This window comes from Cyprinus carpio, chromosome B13 (genome assembly GCF_018340385.1).
Source record: "Cyprinus carpio isolate SPL01 chromosome B13, ASM1834038v1, whole genome shotgun sequence".
Classification (NCBI taxonomy): Eukaryota; Metazoa; Chordata; class Actinopteri; order Cypriniformes; family Cyprinidae; genus Cyprinus; species Cyprinus carpio.
The window spans coordinates 5,075,788-5,097,289 of record NC_056609.1 but is presented as its reverse complement, the minus strand read 5'-3'; the positions used below and the strand labels follow the sequence as shown (position 1 = coordinate 5,097,289).

Genomic DNA, 21,502 nt, shown 5'->3' with positions numbered 1-21,502 from the left:
GGCCCAGGTGTTCAAGTGAGGATGAAGACCACAAATGTGTGTAGAACTTTTCATTACCTGTTGGGACACACTTTAATTTGTGCTGCTTCTAATTAAGTGATAAAAAGCAGTTGCAAATTATGTAAAAAATAAATATAGGCTACTCACCTTTGCACCAATAAAACGTGTTGCACTTTGTTTTACTACCAAATTATATGTAATAACGAATTATTATTAATATTTAACTTACATTTGAAAGTTTTCCGTGACCTCTTGTGATCTTGGCTAAAAGTCTCGCGATTTATTTCCACAACATGATGCATGATGGGATAAACTAAGCATTGAATACCGCTCTGGAGCGGTATTTGAGATAGTGTGGACTTCCTGTTGCGCGCACACGCTCTCAAGTGGCCAAGATCGCAAGTGTGGGTATTTGGACAAGGCAAAAGTGTATTATGCTTCTGGATCTCTTCTGGAGCAATTCAGTCAAAAGAACAAAGGCAGCGTTCTGATATACAGCAATGAAGTTACATAAAATATGACATTTTGCCCTCAGCAATAACTATTTCTTCCAAATAATAGATTAATGAGACCAAAGACTGCCTGTTAAATTGACCCAAAACAAATTATATCTCATGATTAACCACTATAGACATCAGAGCCAATGGCAAATTCCAGAAGATCTGGCCGAGGTAAGGATGTTCTCGGCGGGTTTTTGAGCGCTGAATGGCCGCTGACCTCCTGGAGCTCACATCTCCAAAAACATTGAAGCAAATTTTGAAATAGATGTCTTTATTAACAAACAGCATATTTAAATTCTAAACAGCCACATTCTTGCCTAAAAAAAGTCTTAAAACTACATTCCGTGAAACAAAAACAGTATTATTTATACGATAATAGTGAATTTGGGCGTCCGCCATGACACATGCTGTGAGAAATACCACAAGCAGAGTGATACAAACAATGAAACGGTTAGAGTTCCTATATCGCTCAAATATCACTATCTTGGAAAAGTCTATCAGCCAATCAGATTCAAGGAACAGAAAGAACTGTTGTATGAAGAAAACTATCAAAAATATCAAAAATAATAAATATAAAAAATATCGGCACCCTTGGTGATAATGTGAAATATGATCAAAGAAGGCTGTGAAAATTAATCTGCATTATTAATCCTTTTGATCTTTTATTTTAAAAAAATTCACAAAAATCTGACCTTTCATTGGATATTAAGAATTTAAAATGGGGGGAAATGTCATTATGAAATAAATGTTTTTCTCAAATAAAAGATGGACAATTTACTGGCACCCCTAGAAATTCTTATGAGTAAAATATCTCAGAAGTATATTCCCATTCATATTCACAATTTTGAGCACTCCAGGGTGATTATGAACATGAATTTATCCATCCAAGGCTATATTTCTGCTGGAGGTCCTGGACATCTTGTTTAGATACATGGCATCATAGATTCTATCAAATACCAACAGATAAAAAAAATGTGACTGACTCTTATAATGGGCCATGTTTGGATCTTCCAACCGTACAATAATCCAAACACAAACCTCAAAAACAACACAGAAATGGGTCACTGAGCTCAAAACCAAGCTTCTGCTATGGCCATTCCAGTCCTCTGACCTGAACCCTATAGAAAATGAGTGAGGTGAACTGAAGAGAAGCAGCACCAACATGGAGCTGGGAATCTAAAGGGTCTGAAGAGATTCTGGATGAAGGAATGGTCTCTGATCTCTTGTCAGGTGTTCTCTAACCTCATCAGGCATTATAGGAGAACATTTAGAGCTTTTAAACTGGCAAATGGAGGTTTCAAAAAGTATTGAATAAAAGGGTGCCGTTAATTGTGGCCAGTGTGTATTAGAGAAAAACATTTATTTCATTATGATATTTGCCACCATTTTTAATTCTTATTATCCAATGAAAGGTTAGATTTTTGTGAATTTTTTAAAATAAAAGATTAAAAGGATTAACAATGCAGATTAATTTTCACAGCCCTCTTTGGTCATATTTACCAAGGGTGCCAATATTTTTGGCCATAACTGTACGTTTGTGTGTATATATATATATATATATATATATATATATATATATATATATATATATATATATAAAAACCCTTTGACAAAACCTCAGTTACACATTCTTACACCTAGCTGCACACTTTAACACTTTATTAACCATAGTGAAAAAGCATCAGAGGTAAATTATCCCATCTGTGATACTTCCAGTAAGACTGTCCAGTCATCATGGACAGCAATGTTTTGGCTGTAATTGTTGTCATGGGCTCCCTGCTGTCTGCAGTCTATTTGAGGCTTTCTTGGCTCTATAAATGGAAGCCTACAGCACTCAAGAGTTATCATGACACTACACACTCTCAGTCATGTCAAGCTGAACACGAAGGGCACATGAATCCCAGTATAGCAGTCTTTATACATCTTTTCAAGCTTGAAGTTTTCAGCTTTCAGCACAAGCACACACATGGCTTTGGAAGAACCACGCAGGACCTTGGGAAAGGTAAGTAGCCAAATGGCCGAAAAGCCCCAATGTTGTAGAATGGAAACGCGAGTGGCTACAGCAAGGGAATTATTGTGTGGGTTTAGTTTAGTTGTGTTTAGCTGAGTTAAATTAGACTTTTAATTTCAATATATGTTTGGGGGCAGAACAGGGTCATTGTCAATGAAGATGGAAAAAACAAATGTTGAAGTATTTGCTGCTGAAAAGTTCAGAAAGGCAACAGGTGTATAGGAATGAAACAATATTTCAGCACAACGACTATGTGATTGCTGAGCTATATGTAAATATGTGAAATTAGATCCACTCATTACTAATTTCTCAGCACTAACCAATCCATTAATTTGAGTTTTGGAGACTTATTTATGATTATGCTTAATACAATCTAATATATGACACATATACTGTAGTTTTAAGAATATTTAAATTAACTAGGGCAGTGTTTGTATGTCTGCACAGTGGATATATAATATTTATTACAAAATAATTTGACCGCATAAATGATAATATGCTTGACTGACGCTTATTAACATTACTCCTTATGAACTAATTTTTTTTTTTTTTTTTTTTTTCACTCCCAGGGCTGGGGAGTGTTACGTGAGTGTTGTGTACCTAACGCCTTGTGTTGGCTCTGCCTCGCGTGTGTGGTGTTGCATAAGCTATATTTATCTATGAGTCATTATGTGAGACGCTTTACCTTTTACTGTTTGTTTAGTGCCAATTTTAATTGGTAACAAATAACCGGGATGGTTGCTGTGAAACAAGTTTACAACCATACACAATCAATTATGTGTTAGTGTAATCCCAGCTATATATATTTTTTTGTTGTTCTAAAATGTTCTAAGAACATTGGCATGCATTGTTCTAGCAATGTTTTTAGCTGGTAGTTTTATAAAAATATTCCATCACCTCTGGCCTCAATGATTGTCTTATAACGTTCTTCTAATGTGGCTGAGAGAATGTTCGTCCTTTGTTAACTTAAATTATTGTGCCAATGTTTTATTGAGAGCATTATAATATCTGTTACCTCAACAACATTCTCAAAACATCCGCAAAATGTTGCAGATAAAATGTTCTAGCTTTGTTATTGTGTCACGTTACAAGAACATTTTATAAAAACATTACACAATCTCAGGCCTCAATGACATCCATATAGCATTCTCCTAATTTGTTACCACAACAACATCCTCAAAACATCCTCAAAATGTTGCAGGTCAAATGTTCTTGTTTTGTTTACACTTAACATTATATTAACATTATCTGAAATGAGAAACTTTCTTAAAACATTTTTTGAACTACATTATGTTGATTATGTTTCAAAAACATTAATCAAACCTGTACAGAATGTTAGTCAAAGTTCTGAGAACGTTCTCTGCTAGCTGGGATGACAGCTGAGTTTTCAGCCAATTTCTCATTGCAAAGGGATGCATTTGAAAGGGTTATAGCTGTACAATGCTAGGAACGATGCAGAACTGCCTCTTTGAGCATTGTAAATAGAAGCCTGCTAGTGTTTCCCAGCTTTGATGCAGTCTCTTATCATATGGCAAAACCCACAGGCCCTTGACAGCCTTTGGAGTCTTTGAGCTGCGGGCGGACGCGAGCTGGAAGCGGCAGGGGAGTGCTCGCTGAAGGGGGAGGGAAGGAGTTTCTTCTAAAACCCAACGACACACCCACATGTGGATTTTAAAACCCAGCTGACATGCTAGCATTTATACAAACTTAACTCACTGGCATTCAAAACATTCAAGGCATTCTGTTTTGGTTTATCCTGCTCTGACTGCAAAGCTCCTCTCAAGACAGGAACATCTGAATCAGACATTAGATAAGTACCTACTGTCTATGGTAATTCCAAAGTGAAATTTAGACTGCGGGGAATGAAAATAGATGGTTATTTACAGTGAAAACTGATAACATTATTAGCTTCAAAAGGTCAGTGTAATCACAATAAATAGTTAAAATAACAAGACGTTAACCCTGTACTGCACACATTTTAGAACATGTAGTGTCCTGTTAACATATGAACGACTTGTGAAAACCGTCCTGAGCTCAACAAATCTTAGTCTTTTAAGCATTCATCAAATTAACCAGAAATTAACCCTGTGCCAACCTACCCTTGGCTCCCTTATCTCGTTTTCTGTTATAAGAAAATAAAATAATTACTGGACTAGATTCTTGGCAGTCTTTTCATTGTTAAAAATTCATCTTTTTCAAGGCTTTGGGCAAAAAAACTAAAAACATTGTCACCATATTTTGTACACATAGTGATTGGAGTGTCCTTGCATCCTGCATCTGTCTTTCTTTCTGTCAAGCAGGATTCAAACACAGGTCCTCTGAAGCACAACCACACTGTGTGTTGAAGAGACTTTTATAATTATGAGTAGCTTTTTAATGCCTAAAAAGGCATTGTTACCATCAGATTACACCATGGAATATGGTCCCTAAACTTATGCCCCACCTACAGCCAGAGTCGTTGCTGGTAGAAATAACAGGTACACTTTATTTTTAAAAATCCACTTTAGACATTCTACTAACTATACATAAGTTTGCAACTACATGTCAACTAATTCTCATTAATTTGCAACTACATGTCTACTAACTCTCAGAGTAGACTGTTAGGTTAGGTTTAGGGTTAGTAGAATAAGTAGAAATATACTTGCAGGTTCTTATAGTCAGTATGTTGTATGCTGTGAACCCATCAAAATAAAGTGTTAGAAGATATTAAGCAGACAGGCTACTAATACTCTAATGACTGCTAGTTGACATGTAGTTGCAAAGTTACTTACTGTTAGTAGAATGTCTAAAGTGGATTATCAAAATAAAGTGTTACCGAAATAACTTTCCGGGATATTGTGTGTATATTTAACTGGCCCTACTTGCACCACTCTGAATGGTGTTTGAACCATTGGCATTGGAGTTGGGCTTACTAACAAGGATGCTAAAGACGCCGTAAACCTCACTCACATCTGGGTCACGGCACCAACTAACACTGCTCTAAAATGCATTGTTAGGTACAATGCATAGTGGATTGAGTGCAAAATCCATTGCCATACTTCTGATAGAACGTAGACAAGACAGAATGTTGCTATGCAACAAAAACAGTGATTGGCTATGAGTGCTTTATCATCATACAGTGAACATATGTTTTGCAGTATGGCTGTAACCAGTGTCAAAACTTTAACAAATCAAATCAAGTTTACAATAACTACGTCTAATACCAGGCAACATGCCTGAATTGCTTTCTTTTAATATACTGATTCATGTTTCTCAGTGAAGTGAAGTGAACCAAAGTCTCGTTTTGCTGTAAACAGCTCTGAGTGAAGCGTCAGCTGTGTTTTATACTCAGATGTCAAATGTCTTGGAAAATGAGCTGGTCTGCATGTTTTAGTTTACAGGCTTACTGTGGAAATACAACTAAAGGTCAATTCAGCATTATTGTTGGGGCAGCCAAATCGTTACTTGATAAACTAAATCTGGGCTGTAAACATAGGGCCAGTTGCATAAACATGGCCACTATGTTAGGACTGTGTCTTAAGAACTAGTTTGACCAACAAACAAGTGGTAAACACTCTTACTTTTCCAATTTAAATTAGACTAGTCTGCCTTTTTATATAACTGACATCAAAAAGACCAGTCTTGAAGAACAAATAAAAAGGTAACACTTTAGTTAAGGGGCCAGTTCTCACTATTAACTAGTCGCTTATTAGCATGCATATTACTAGCATATTGCATGTTCATTAGTGCTAATAAAATACATATTACTGCGTTATTCTGTATGATCATATTTTAGATTCCTTCATCCACCCAATACCTAAACTCAACAACTACCTTACTATTAATAAGCAGCAAATTAGGAGTTTATCGAGACAAAAGTGTTAGTTAAGAGTGAGTTAATAGTGAGAACTGGATCCTAAACTAAAGTGTGACCAAAGGAAAAAAATAAAAATAAATAAAAAAAATAGATGGCTAACTTTTAAAACTCGTCTAAACAGGAGACACAACTGCACACAGCTGTAGAGCTGTAGAGCCACTCAGCTCAGAGCAGGTTTTTTTCTTTTTGATTATTTTTAAGAAAACTTTAAATCTAACTGGTGAAAGCTGCCCAGTATTCAGTGCATTGGGTATTCACGTTTTGTTGAACTGCTAATAAAGGAGATGCTGGATTTGAGTTCTGTGTTGTGGATAAAACACTATGCTGGGAAACAGCCTGGAACAAACACACCCCTTTTGTGGGTACGGATTGGAAATTTGAGCCGTAAGGAACGGTATGATCCGCATAACACTGTGGGCTACAGAGAGCAAGAGAGAGCAAGTGAGATTTTATAGGCGAGTAGGAAATGCCTGCTGAGGCCTTTGATTGCTTGTGTTTGTTTGTGGCTTTCACTGTCACTGTGGTGACACTACGGTGTATGTGTGCTAAGGGTGATAGTGTAAAAGTTATATATAGTGAACAGTGTTGGGGAAAGTTACTTTTAAAAGTAATACATTACAATATTGCTTTACTCTCTAAAAAAGTAACTATGGTTACTTTTTATGGAAAGTAATGCATTACATTTACTTTTGAGTTACTTTTTAAATATTAGCAGGGCTTGATTGTTTTTAATATAAAGAGTTCTATTGATAGCAAATGTAAAAGCCCTTTCACACCAAAAAGTGTAATGAATAAACCTCAGGCTGAAGGAAAAGTAATTCACATCTGTACAGTAGAACACAGGAGAGGAAGGTTCAACACTCTTCAGCAATAAAAAAGCAATGAAGCACAATTGTTAGTTTATCTAAAGTAATTTTTGCTTATTAGTATGGTTGAACTGGATCATCAAAGGTCAGCAACAAAGACAGTGGTTAATAAAATGGGATTAGATACATTTGTGTTATTTAACATATTTAATTATAGCAGGATTGCGTCATATTCTGAGTTTGCATTTCACTGTTTTAATTAATTTTGATGAATACTAAATCTGTTTTTTGAGAGTGGGATAAATTAATGCACATTCACATTAAGTCTAGAACTACAGTAACGTCATGTTCACACAGCGCACACAACGCCTCTATACTTCCGATTTCTCCCAATATGGGCACAGGAGACTTGTCAGTCAATAAATGGGAAAACAAAGTAACTTTTTTGAAAAAGTAACTCAGATATTTTCTTGTAAATTAAAAAGTAATGCATTACTTTACTAGTTACTTGAAAAAAGTAATTTGATTACATAACTCAGGTAGCAATGGGGAGTTGGGACAGGTAGCAATAAGAGGCCAGAAAAGTTAAATGTACATATAAGGAACAGCTGGAGGACCAATTTGCAACTTATTAGGTCAATTGGCAACATGATTGGGTATAAAAAGAGCCTCTCAGAGTGGCAGTGTGTCTCAGAAGTCAAGATGGGCAGAGGATCACCAATTCCCCCAATGCTGTAGCAAAAAATAGTGGAGCAATATCAGATAGGAGTTTCTCAGACAAAAATTGCAAAGAGTTTGAAGTTATCATCATCTACGGTGCATAATATCATCCAAAGATTCAGAGAACCTGGAACAATCTCTGTGCATTGAGCATTCTCAGGAATGCTACTGTAATGGAAATCACAACATGGGCTCAGGAATACTTCCAGAAAACATTGTCGGTGAACATTATCCACCATGCCATTCGCCGTTGCCGGCTAAAACTCTATAGGTCAAAAAAAAAGCCATATCTAAACATGATCCAGAAGCGCAGGCATTTTCTCTGGGCCAAGCTCATTTAAAATGGACTGTGGCAAAGTGGAAAACTGTTCTATGGTCAGACAAATCAAAATTTGAAGTTCTTTTTGGAAAAATGGGACGCCATGTCATCCGGACTAAAGAGGATAAGGACAACCCAAGTTGTTATCAGCGCTCAGTTCAGAAGCCTGCATCTTGATGGTATGGGGTTGCATGAGTGCGTGTGGCACGGGCAGCTTACACATCTGGAAAGGCACCATCAATGCTGAAAGGTATATCCAAGTTCTAGAACAACATATGCTCCCATCCAGACGTCGTCTCTTTCAGGGAAGACCTTGCATTTTCCAACATGACAATGCCAGACCACATACTGCATCAATTACAACATCATGGCTGCGTAGAAGGATCCGGGTACTGAAATGGCCAGCCTGCAGTCCAGATCTTTCACCCATAGAAAACATTTGGCACATCATTCAATTCAATTCAATTCAAGTTTATTTGTATAGCGCTTTTTACGATACAAATCACTGCAAAGCAACTTTACAGAAAAATAGGTTTCTACAATATGTAGTAGTAGCTTATCAGTGATGGGATATAAATCCCGTGGCAAAACAGAGAAACAAATAGAGACATAATTAGCGTAGCTGCTGTTCCGGCCAAGTAAATTTAATAAGTTTAACCCAAGCTAAAGAATAAAAATGCGCATTTGATCAGATACAACTGCAGTCACAAATTATGAGATGCATTATTTGAATGCTTGGCCAAAGAGGTGTGTTTTTAATCTAGATTTAAACAGAGAAAGTGTGTCTGAACCCCGAACATTTTCAGGGAGGCTATTCCAGAGTTTGGGTGCCAAATGCGGAAAAGCTCTACCTCCTTTAGTGGACTTTGCTATCCTAGGTACTATCAAAAGTTTAGCGTTTTGTGACCTTAGGGAGCGTGATGGGTTGTAGCGTGCTAGAAGACTAGTTAGGTACGCAGGAGCTAAGCCATTAAGGGCCTTATAAGTAAGTAATAATATTTTGTAACTTAATAGGTAGCCAGTGCAGAGACTGTAAAATTGGGGTAATATGATCATATTTTCTTGACCTGGTAAGGACTCTAGCCGCTGCATTTTGGACTACCTGTAGCTTGTTTATTGAAGATGCAGGACAACCACCTAGCAGTGCATTACAATAGTCCAGTCTAGAGGTCATGAATGCATGAACTAGCTTTTCTGCATCAGAAACAGGTAACATGTTTTGTAGCTTGGCAATGTTTCTAAGATGCAAGAATGCTGTTTTTGTAACATGGGAAATATGATTTTCAAAAGACAAGTTACTGTCTAATATAACACCCAGATTTTTGACAGTAGAGGAAGTAAAAGTACATCCGTCTAATTGCAAATTGTAATCTACGAGATTCTGACTAATTTTTTTTTGGTCCAATAAGTAATATCTCTGTCTTATCTGAATTTAATAGGAGAAAATGATTGGTCATCCAATCTTTTACATTTTAACACACTCTGTTAGCTTAGATAATTTTTAAGTTTCATCTGGTCTTGTTGAGATATATACTGTAGTTGAGTATCATCAGCATAACAGTGGAAACTAATCCCATGTTTTTTAATGATATTACCAAGGGCAACATGTATATTGAAAATAGCATAGGACCTAGGACAGATCCATATTTTACTGGTGATAAATGAGATGACTCCCCATTTAAATAAACAAAGTGGTAGTGATCGGACAGGTAGGATCTAAACCATCTTAAAGCCTGCCCTTGGATACCTGTATAGTTTTGTAATCTATCTATGAGTATGTCTTGATCTATGGTGTCGAACGCAGCACTAAGATCAAGTAAAACTAGCAATGAGATGCAGCCTTGGTCTGATGCAAGAAGCAAGTCATTTGTAATTTTAACAAGTGCAGTTTCTGTGCTATGATGGGGCCTGAAACCCGACTGAAATTCTTCATAGAGATAATTTTTTTACAGGTAGGAGCACAATTGAGCAGACACAACTTTTTCTAAAATTTTAGACATAAATGGAAGATTTGAAATGGGTCTGTAATTTGCCAGTTCACTAGGATCTAGTTTTGGTTTCTTAATAAGAGGCTTAATAACTGCCAGCTTGAATTGTTTTGCGATGTGACCTAAAGATAACGACGAGTTAATAATATTGAGAAGCGTTTTTTCTGCTACAGGTAACAACTCTTTCACTAATTTAGTGGGTACAGGATCTAATAAACATGTTGTTGGTTTAGATACAGTGATAAGTTTATTTAGCTCTTCCTGTCCTATAGTTGTAAAGCACTGCAGTTTATCTTTGGGTGCGATGGATAAAACTAAAGTATTAGACACCGTAGAATCTACATTTGTTATTGTATTTCTGAAGTTATCTATTTTATCAGTGAAGAAATTCATAAAGTCGTTACTATTTAACTGTGAGGGAATATTTAGATCGGGTGGCGTCTGATTATTTGTTAATCTAGCCACTGTGCTAAATAAAAATCTTGGATTGTTTTGGTTGTTTTCTATGAGTTTGTGGATATGCTCGGCCCTGGCAGTTTTTAGAGCCTGTCTATAGCTGGACATACTGTTTTTCCACGCTATTCTAAAAACTTCCAAGTTAGTTTTCCTCCATTTGCCATCAAGACTACGAGTTTCTTTCTTGAGAGCGTGGGTATTACTGTTGTACCATGGCACAATAAGTTTTTCTCTAACCTTTTTCAATTTGATGGGGGCAACAGCTTCTAATATATTAGAGAAGATAGTGCCCATGTTCTGCCCGGACGATAACGCGAAGCTATATAGTTATTATCATCAATACGCAGAATGCACGATACAAGGAAATGATCAGTAACATCATCACTTTGAGGTACGATATCTATGTCAGTAAGATCAATTCCATGCAATATAATTAAATCTAGCGTATATGACATTTTGGCCAAAGAGGTGACATTTTGCTTTACTCCAAAACAGTTTAATAAGTCAGTAAACGCAAGTCCTAATGCATCATTTGTATTATCAACATGAATGTTAAAATCTCCGAAAATTAGCGCTTTATCAGCGGTAACCAGCAGGTGTGAAAGGAAATCTCCAAATTCTTTTAGGAAGTCTGTATACGGCCCTGGTGGTCTATACACAGTAGCCAATGAAAGAGATACAATAGATTTCTTTTGCATATCTGACAGTGTAACATTAAGCATAAGTATTTCAAATGATTTAAACCTGTATCCTGTTTTCTGGGTAATATTGAGAATATCACTATATATTGTTGCAACACCTCCCCCACGACCAGTCTGATGGGGCTCATGTTTATAACAGTAGTTTGGTGGAGTAGACTCATTTAGACCAATATAAAAATAATGTTTAAGACACCAAACTTTAAAAATAGTTTTTGTTCAACTATTATCTGTGATCATTTCATTTACAATAACTGCTTTGGGTGTGAGTGATCTAATGTTTATGAGCCCAAACTTTAAAAATAGTTTTTGTTCATTTATTTTAAGTTTTTCTGGTTTAATCACGATAAGATTTTTTCTAGATCCTACATTAAATTTATATTTTGACCTCATTATTCGGGGAACAGACACAGTCTTAATAGATTGGACAGCGCAAGTACTTCTAACATTTAAGCGGGTAGAACAAAAGCCATCATAGCAGTTATGTGAGAACTGGCTTACTAGTCAAATAGAGTGTAGAGTCCTGGAGATGTTGTCCGAAAGGAGTTCCGCTCCGACTCTGCTGGGGTGCAGGCCATCAGCGCGAAAAAGCCTAGGAAGCTCCCAGAAAAGATTCCAATTATTAACAAAGAGCAGTTTCTGTTCTTTACACCATGACAATAACCATTCATTTAGAGCAAAAAGTCTATTGAACCTTTTGTGTCCTCGTCGATACGTGGGCAGAGGTCCTGACACTATCATTAACCCCGGCGTGAAGCTGCTGCGAACTGTCTCGATCAGGCTCCTGAAGTCCTTCTTCAGCATCTCCTTCTGCCGCTGCGTGGTGTCGTTAACCCCGGCGTGAAGCACGACCACTCTGGGGCTCTCGTCGGCCTTCAGGATCGCGGGTATCTGCGCAGAAACATCGAGAACACAAGCACCAGGGAAACAGTGAGTGTGCACTTTACCTTCGGCTAACGTAACATGGACGTGTCGGACGATGGAGTCTCCGACGATCACAGCATCGCGTTCTGTCTCACGGAGGGGAGAGAAGCGGTTCCGTGTGGAGATCTCTAAGACCAGAGGGGGAGAAGTCGTCCCAGGGCCTGGCTCGCGTGCCGGAGTGAAGGACATCTGGGCATAAAGCGTCACCCGGGGCCGGAGTGAAGGACATCTGGGCAGAACGCATCCTGGGTGCACCGGGCCTGTGCAGAGAAACACACGGGGTGGAGGTGGTGGGACTGTTAATAGCGCACTGCATACTTACCCTGGACTTGTGAGCGTCAGCCCGGGAGGTTTCCAGCGTGGCTCTCCACTATCTCAGCTGGGCCTGCCTCTGCCTCGGCCTCCAGCTCGAACGTGTCGTCACCTGCACTCAAAGGTAGACAAACATCCGCCATTAAAGCAAGTAACAGTGAGTAAAGCAATTGTAATGTGTGTGAATAGAGTATTAGCTATGCACGCGGGTTTAGCGACAACCACGCTGGTGATGCTAATGGGCTATAAGCTACTAGCGGACTCGGGAAATCAAAATAAAACTAGTGATAACAAGGCGCTCTGATTGTTTTTGTTGTAGAATACGACAGAGGATATATTCACACGTTATAGAAACGAAAATGATGGTGTATAAAATAGATTTTAACATCATAAAGAGAAAGATGCGACAAAGAAGACCTAAGATAGTTGAGCAACTAGAAGCCTGTATTAGACAAGATTGGGACAACATTCCTATTCCTAAACTTGAGCAACTTGTCTCCTCAGTCCCCAGACGTTTGCAGACTGTTATAAAAAGAAGAGGGGATGCCACACAGTGGTAAACATGGCCTTGTCCCAACTTTTTTGAGATGTGTTGATGCCATGAAATTTAAAATCAACTTATTTTTCTCAGTTTAAACATTTGATATGTCATCTATGTTGTATTCTGAATAAAATATTGAAATTTGAAACTTCCACATCATTGCATTCTGTTTTTATTCACAATTTGCACAGTGTCCCAACTTTTTTGGAATCGGATTTGTAATTTAGATTTCTTCCTTTCATGCTTTCAAAGTTATATTCATCATATTGCAGTGCTGTATCAACAGCAGCTATGCTATGTCATGTTATCTGAAATATTCAGCCAGCTGCTGAAAGTCATACATGAGAATATTTTATTACATTGTAAACACAGCTGCTGATTTGCATACAAGGTAAGATTAAATGAATTCAAAACTTAGATTTCAAAATAACAAGAGAAGAAGCCCAATCCACTTATTGCCACACTCTGTATAATACGTTAGGTGCCACTTTCTCTCTCTGTTTGAACACAAAACACGTTGACAAGAAGCCCGTGGCTGGTCTTTAAAGTCTATTTTTATCCTGCATCCATGACAGAAGGAAAGGTTGAATGTCAAAGCTAAAATCAAAGCTGCTCACCTGAGGCTTGAACCAAGTGTACAATCAGAAGAGAGAGTGCTTATTTGTTCTCATCACCAGTCTCATGAGCATATGCGCCTATTTTATCATCATTGGTAAATTGAGAAAATGGCAGTGCGAGAAGGCAGTGATTTAATATCAGAAAGGCACAGGAACTCAGTAAAAATGCAGTCTTGATTTGTAGCATCATTAATTGTTCAAGCATGAGATGACTTACAATTATCAAACCTTTTATATTGCATCATGTTGATTCCTGTTATTTAGTTGATCCACTCTAACTAATTTCTGACTGGAGGGTTGAAAATCTCCCGCTAGGCTTAATTAGCGATCTTCATTATGAAGATACGCAGGCCTATTGCCTTTAAATTGATGAGAGGCACTGCCAGGCAACACATGGCTGCATCACTTTGCATTCATAGCTCTTTTTAAGCCTTCAGATTGTATTGCAAATATTATATGCTAATTTATGAGTTAATTCCATTATCTGGGTATGCTCACCGTATGATATACCGTGCATTTTAATGATAATTAATAGCTGTTTTTTAATAGGAGAATCTTTTTGACCTTGGTCTTTTGTCTTTTTTTTTTTTTTTTTTTTTTTTTTTAATTAGTGCAATTGACTGCATGACAGAAGATATGAACAAATAACTAAAAATAATCACTTTTGTTATCATGAACAATAGTGCATCCGGCGTAAAATGTGCCAAATCTGTTTTGCGGATCACTCTGCTGTGGCCACCCCTAAGAAGCAAGCCGAAGGAAGAGAGAGAGTTATCATAAACAATAGTAAGATAACTTGCAAGCTTGAGCGTAACTGTCCAATTAAATTATCACCAATGTAATACTATTCTTGAAGAATGAAGGCTAAATCCATTCAAATATGGCATTGGACTGTTTCTCTTGCATTAAACAGATAAAGAAAAATAGGGATACATGTTAAAAAAGAGAGAGACCGTGATTTAATTTCTTCAGATAACAATTTAGCAAGATCACAGTGTGAGGGATAATCCAGAGCAAATTTAATACACGATATGGAGGCAAAGAATCAAGAAACACCGCAGTTGTGTGACTTATCCTACCTGCAATATATGTAAACATTGATTCATTAAAAACACGTGATTTAATTTCTTCAGATATTATCATTAAATATATAAACTGTTAATATATATGTAAACATTGATTTATTCATAACAGCAGCAATAGGGTGATGTGAAATTGCAGCCAGGAGTTAATAAAACATGCTCACTTTTTACTAAATCAAGGTGACGATCGTGCTGACATTTTAATGGGAATGAATTATTAGTTTGTGGTCACGAAATAATGATTTTTTTTATTTTTTTTTATTTTTTAGATTTTCAAAGTTGTGTAGTGAATTCCAGCCTTTAGCTATTTTCTCGATAAATGTCACAGAGCAGACAAAATCATGTCTGACAAAAACTGACCTTCTGGCAACAAAAATGGAAAAGAAGCACATAAAGCTTTGTGTGTTTCCAAGCAGGAGAAGCCTCTCTGAAAATATTTTATTTTATTTTATTTTATTTTATTTTATTTGAATAACATTTTATTTTATTTTATTTGAATAACAGTAATTTTAAATGCAATGACAATTTATTTATATCCAAAGTCTGGGTTTTAACATTCCATCTACTTAAGCGTGGTAGGTGACAGCTTCTTTGATTATAATTGGAGGGTTTGTGGGAGTGCAGATCACTATGCAGAAACTCAGCAGAGAACCGCAAACTCAAAATGCCATGTGAAATTGCTCAAGGGACCCCACTCTGCGTCATTATAGGCAATGATTATAAAGGGAGTATTTTGGAGTCTGTCATGTTGCATTATTAGTAGTGTAAGTACGGTGTCACTCTGCACACTCTGAATATGTGTGTCAAAGACATGGCCGGTGCGATGAATATGACCATGGAGGATAATTGTGTTGGGTTGCATTTTATTCTATAGTTTGATTTTTTAAAGTGGAAGAATGTTTTTCATTCTAATATTACTTTTATCATCATGGACATGGAAGGAAAGTGAATTTTCTCAAAAGCCATCAAATCATTAGATAGCCTATATGATGCATTAATACTGATTTGGTAAGTTTTACTAGGGGGCAGGTCTGTATTAAAATAGGCCATACGGTTCATTATGGCTTAGCGTCTTAGATGGACCACGTTCACACAGCAGCAGACTATGGTTGTCAGTCCTGTATAAAGTTACATTCAAACACAGTTTGCTTATTTATGCATTCTATAACTAAACTCACAGTCTCACACTTGTGTGAACAGAACATTCTGAGACTAACAAATGTAAGTAAATGTGGTTGTCAATCGCAAACAATGACAGTGCTAACGAGCCATTAGTAATATTCCCCGATTACCAATTTCATATGTTAATATAATGGGAAGGCCCGTGGGGAATGAAATTAGTAAAGTACATGTGCTCAATAAGACATTTATTGAAATTTTGATTTAATTAGCTTGAGAAATGTATTATGCGTAATCATGAATAAATTAATTTTTTTGGAATTTGCCTATATTCTTTTATTAAATCCATTAGTCTATTGTGGGCAAATTAAACAGGGCTAGACAAAAGTTCAGTGCATAATTTAGCTTTTTTACAGTAGGCCTATATCAGTGTCTAAAATGGCTCAAGGGCTCAATTTCTGATTTTGTCGCCAAGCAATGCATAGACTGACTGTCTGTTGGAAACAGAGTTGGAGTGGAGCGATGACAATTTTCCCTCCTCGCTCAAAGTGATCAGTGAAACGTCCCAGTGTGTTTATGATAAATAACAGAGTGTCAGTTGCCCAATCAAACTGTAGCGCAAGACCTGTTAATAATCTGTATAACCTATACAGCATCTAACCAAGAGAGTTCATGGGAATAATGCAGTGTGTGTGTGTTTGAGGGCTCATATGAATGCTTCAGAGCTTTATAAATTAATTCCAAAGCTCTTTAATTTAACAGTAATATTATATCAATGAAAGGAGAAGATATGGCTGATGAACAGTCGAACAAGGAAAAAAGAAAGAAAGTGTCATAACTGTGCTGTTGGAACATGGCTTAAAGGCCAGGTCTGTGGTACCAAAATCACAGGCAAAAATAACTGTTACTCCGACTTACATATTGAGATTCACAGTGTTTTGAAGGGAATTGGAATCGAGCATAAGAATGACCATGCACTTTCTCAGTGCTTTAGGTTTTATAAATATTTTTCCAATTCACTTTCTGCTCTGAGATTAACAAAACAATGTTACACACTTTAATTTTAACATATTTATCAAGGAATGGACCACAATCCCAAGAAGATGTCAATAATGTATTCAAATAAACAACACAAATGACACTATGTACTGTAAACTTGAAAATCTCAAAGATTTGATGCCATGAACAAGCAAATCGAGTGATTATTTCATCCTCAAAAGCACTTATGTCTTGTAAGCCTCATAGTTATCATGTAAACACAACATTTTTGCTAGGCAGACCGATAAAAAAGCTCTTACTCCCAGAAGACCTTGCCAGATCAAGAAAATTATTTGCAGTTATCTGCGTAATATGCATCCAATTTTGGGCGGTCTATAGACTGTGAGGTTTGAATGTTTGAAAAAGTGGTCTGGAGGGGGTACAATTCATGTGAACACCAGAACAATTAGCAGCTTGTTTAAAAACAATCTTTCCTAACTAATGAATGTTTATAGATTATGTTGTATAATATATATATATATATATATATATATATATATATATATATATATATATATATATATATATATATTTTTACCCCCTCCATCATATATTGGTCTATTATTGCTGTATAATCTTTTTCAAATTAACCTCTTAATCATCACATAAAAATTCAACAAACTGGGTTGCCACTTTATATGTATCATACATACATTTTTATGGATGTGTTAGAATGGATGGTAAAGGAATAGCAGACAACAGTTATCCACCATACAGTACATGAGAAATCCTTCAGAACTGCTTAACGGCATCAATTTACTGTATGAGTGCACCTCATAAATTTGGTTCAGAAAATGAACAGAGTGTGCAAAGCTGCTTTTAGTTTAGTCAGGTTTCGTCAACTTCCATACTTCCATTTGTGATTTTACTTTGTGGTTTTGGTGATTTCAATATTATTCAAAAAAGTGGACAACAGTGACTTTAAAGAAAAAGTACACTCTTAAAAATGCTTGGCTGTTTCAACCCAACTTATATGGACTAACCCAACCATTGGGTTAATTTTTTACATTAAAATTTTAACCCAAAAGTTGAGTTAGTTCAAATTTGACCCAAAGTTAGGTTGAAATAACTCAGAATTATTTAGAGTGTAGGTGTGTCTTAATTTAGATCAGGTAGGTATGACATCTGCTAGTAATCACAAACATAACACTTCTCTGTCAAGAGAGCAAGCTAACAATCGTTAATTGTCAGATTTTAAAATGTGAGCAGGAAAGGGCCGTCCCCAACTCCTACATTTATACACTGAATGGACCCTCTGTTTCTAGCGCATTCCAATGAATATCCAACAGCTTATAAGCAATCTGGGAGACCACGTATTATCATTCTCAAACCATTTCATGTCAAAGGCAGTGCTAAAGTCAGCAGAAGGTAAAACATTTCTTTTAAAGTTAAACTCTTTTCTGCCACTTTAGGATTTGGATGCACAGAACATATATGCTTAGTTCAAATTTGCAAGCATTCTTTACTTCCTCAAATGTTGTAGGAATTGGAGTGTCTAAAATTGTGTCACTATTAGAAAGACAGGCACATATTTTATGCCCAGGATCTCTGTTTGATAAATAAATTAAACTGAAATCCAGAAAAGGCATGATTGCAAAATGAAGTGGTGTGAATTGCAGCAGCATGATTTTGTAATCACAGCTCTTGATTCATGTTTCAGTGTGAAGACACCACAGTTTATGTAACACTGAATGCTCCAATCAGACAATGTGAGGATGAAACATTTCTGCTCATCTGTATACAGCACTTGTTTTGATTAAATCATTTGTTGGCGCAGACAGAAGCTTGATGGCTCTTTGTTGTTTTATGTTTGCTTCATGCTGTTCCTCTGTGTCCACTGAAATCACTTTAATAGTATGTCTATTTTACAGGTCACTACTGTATTTGCAACTAAGCTGAAGTCTTTCACCTTTGTGCCACTTCTAAAAAGACTGCCTGTTGAGAACAGGGTTTGGAAAAAGGTACTTCAGGGAAGCAGACTAAACAAGGTAAGAACTACTCTTGAGACAGCTCAGTATGGTTCCTGTTATGTTTGCCATACTGTGTCACTCAAAAGCATGAGAGAAAAAAAAAAACATCACACTACTGGGGCACGTTCTTCGTAGGTTGCTAACTCAGTTGATCTTGGATCATTTGGTTCTTTGAAGCTCATCCTGGACTTGCTGTTATAGCAACAGGTCCGTAAGACTAAACCTGCTCGGGGAGCAGGCTTATTTCATGTAAACAGGATTAGTTTGCATCTTTTTTTATCATAGAAAACATTTTTATCCATCCTACAGTCTTGTAAGTCCATTAACTGATCGTCTTTTCCCTGTAATATTTGTATATTATTATCATTTTTATTATTAGCCTATTATTATTGGTTATATTTTTATATTCATTTATATTCATTTTTTTCCCTTCCTTTCGATCTTTTTACTCAAAGTTCTGAATATTTTGTAAATAATAGACTACTGTAAATGCTCGGCATTCCAATTAAGCTTTGATTATGCTGACTGGATTTTTTTCTGGAATGCAGTTTAAATTTAACATATATTTCATTTTATTTTGGCTAATAAATAGACCATAATTATAAATACTATAGTGTTTTGTTGAGGAATTAATCATTCACGTAATTTTATTCGTAAATTAAAACACAACATGCTCATTTATCATGACACATGGGCATAAATACAATCATAAAGTCAAAACTTTATTGGCATAATCGTCAGGAGTTTATTTACAAAATATATGCTAGGCTAGCAAATGCTAGCATTATTATACAAAACATTAACTATGTAAAGTGATACACAAATTGAAAGGGGAAATAAGCATATAACAATAAATATAAAAATATAACCCTAATAAGTTAATGTAATAATAATAATAATACACAAATATTAAATTAAATGTTTAATGTTAATAAAAATGTTTTATCTATTTTTGATAAACTGTTGCTATGGTCACGCAGGTTTGTTTACGCATTAAACTCTTGGCCACGAGAAATGGATGTCGTTCCCTCAACATAGCATCTTGAGGCCACGACATACTATCACGTTCCCACAAGTTGATATGACGTTCCCTCAAATTAAAATCTCGTGGCCACGACATATTATCATGTTCCCACAAGTTATTATGTTGTGGCCACGACAAAACTAAGTGAACCAACCATGTCACCTTACGGGCACTGTAGTAATCTTACCCAGGGAACAGGCTAATTATTTACTTATTTAAAACCCATATGCTGTTATTTTTTTATTTTTCCATGGAACATGAATGTTTTGAAAACTTGTAAAGAATCTTTATGCAGCTCTTGCCATATAATGACAGTTCATGTGAACAAGCTTACAAATAGCACTATAGAAGTGTCATAAAATCGGTTCATGTCACATTCTTATCACATGTAGATGTTACTATTCTTTTAATTGATTTAACCTGTGGTAAATTCAATAGAATGGGCATGATTTGGTAAGGCACTCATCCCTCAATAAAAGTTTTAACAGCAAAAAAATGCATATTTAAGCAAAAACCATGTTCTGAGGTCAAAAGAACTACCTGTAGAGCTCATGAATGAATTATCCAATGCACTTATTCCAGTTTTTCCTTTTTTTCTTTTTAACTGTGCATAGCTGTCACATCTGTTTTTTGCCTTGTAATTATGGTGTATGTAGTGTAGATTGATGTGAAAAAAAAAGTCATTTAAAGCAGTTTAATATAAGGCAGCAACATAACAAAATGTGAGAAAATGAAGGGGTGTGAATACTTTCACAAGGCACTGTAACAGCATCTGGGTTCCAAAAAAAAAAAAAAAAAAAAACGGGGTGAGTCCGAAATACCAGAATTTTATATTTGGGCAGACTATTCCTTTAAGGTGCAAATACTGCACAAATATAGAGGGAGTGAGACATTAGTGACGACGGGTCAAGTTCTATCCAGATTCTCTTAGCAGAGGATGACCTATGTTTGTGTGTGAAAGTGAAAATGTGAAAGGCTTTTGCAGAAGGGCTTACATAATGTGTACTTCTATGTGAGCAATACATGAGGGACATGGACTTCTGGTAAAAAGATGTACAAGCTGGAACGGGAAACACACGCACATATAAATGCATTCAGTAACTATTTTATGCTGTCAAGATGCTTGGGATCTAGAAATAGCCATCTGTAACAGAGGCCTGCTTTGGGACAGCTGCGGTTTCAGATTTGGTATTGCATAGTAACATTTCTTGTTCCAATGTCAGACTTCACAAGAGCCAGGGGACACTGAGAAAAGCATGGCGGAAGAGGGTGTCTACAAAGCAGAGGCTGTTTACGTCCAAGACCCTGAAGAGGGCCAGCTTGAAGAAACGCTCATGAACACCACTCAAAGTGAGGTGAGTGTTTTGGTACATTCTGTCCCAGGGCAAACACAAACTAATGATGAAACTCCCTGCTGTACTTTCTTTAAAATTGCATATTATAAATATATAATGACAAAATGACTGACGTGGAAATAAGTTGTTGAATCAATGACTTTTCAAGAAGTACAGTAATTTAGAG

General features: G+C 36.4%; 1 protein-coding gene across 5 annotated transcripts in view; it reads left to right on the top strand.

Annotated features, from left to right (window-relative positions):
* Positions 1-2,315: 2,315 nt before the first annotated feature.
* Positions 2,316-21,502, top strand: part of LOC109065646 (muscular LMNA-interacting protein) — a 44,475-nt gene continuing 25,288 nt past the window's right edge. For 2 of the 5 annotated variants that reach the window (XM_042736083.1, XM_042736084.1), the window contains exons 1-3: positions 2,316-2,502; positions 18,859-18,975; positions 21,205-21,336. In XM_042736083.1, coding sequence (XP_042592017.1) covers positions 2,467-2,502; positions 18,859-18,975; positions 21,205-21,336 — 285 coding nt within the window. In that variant the 5' untranslated portion in view covers positions 2,316-2,466. Of the gene's footprint in view, positions 2,503-3,080; positions 3,097-18,145; positions 18,356-18,858; positions 18,976-21,204; positions 21,337-21,502 lie in introns of those variants that run through there. The other 3 variants (XM_042736085.1, XM_042736082.1, XM_019082629.2) reach the window with 3 other exon arrangements.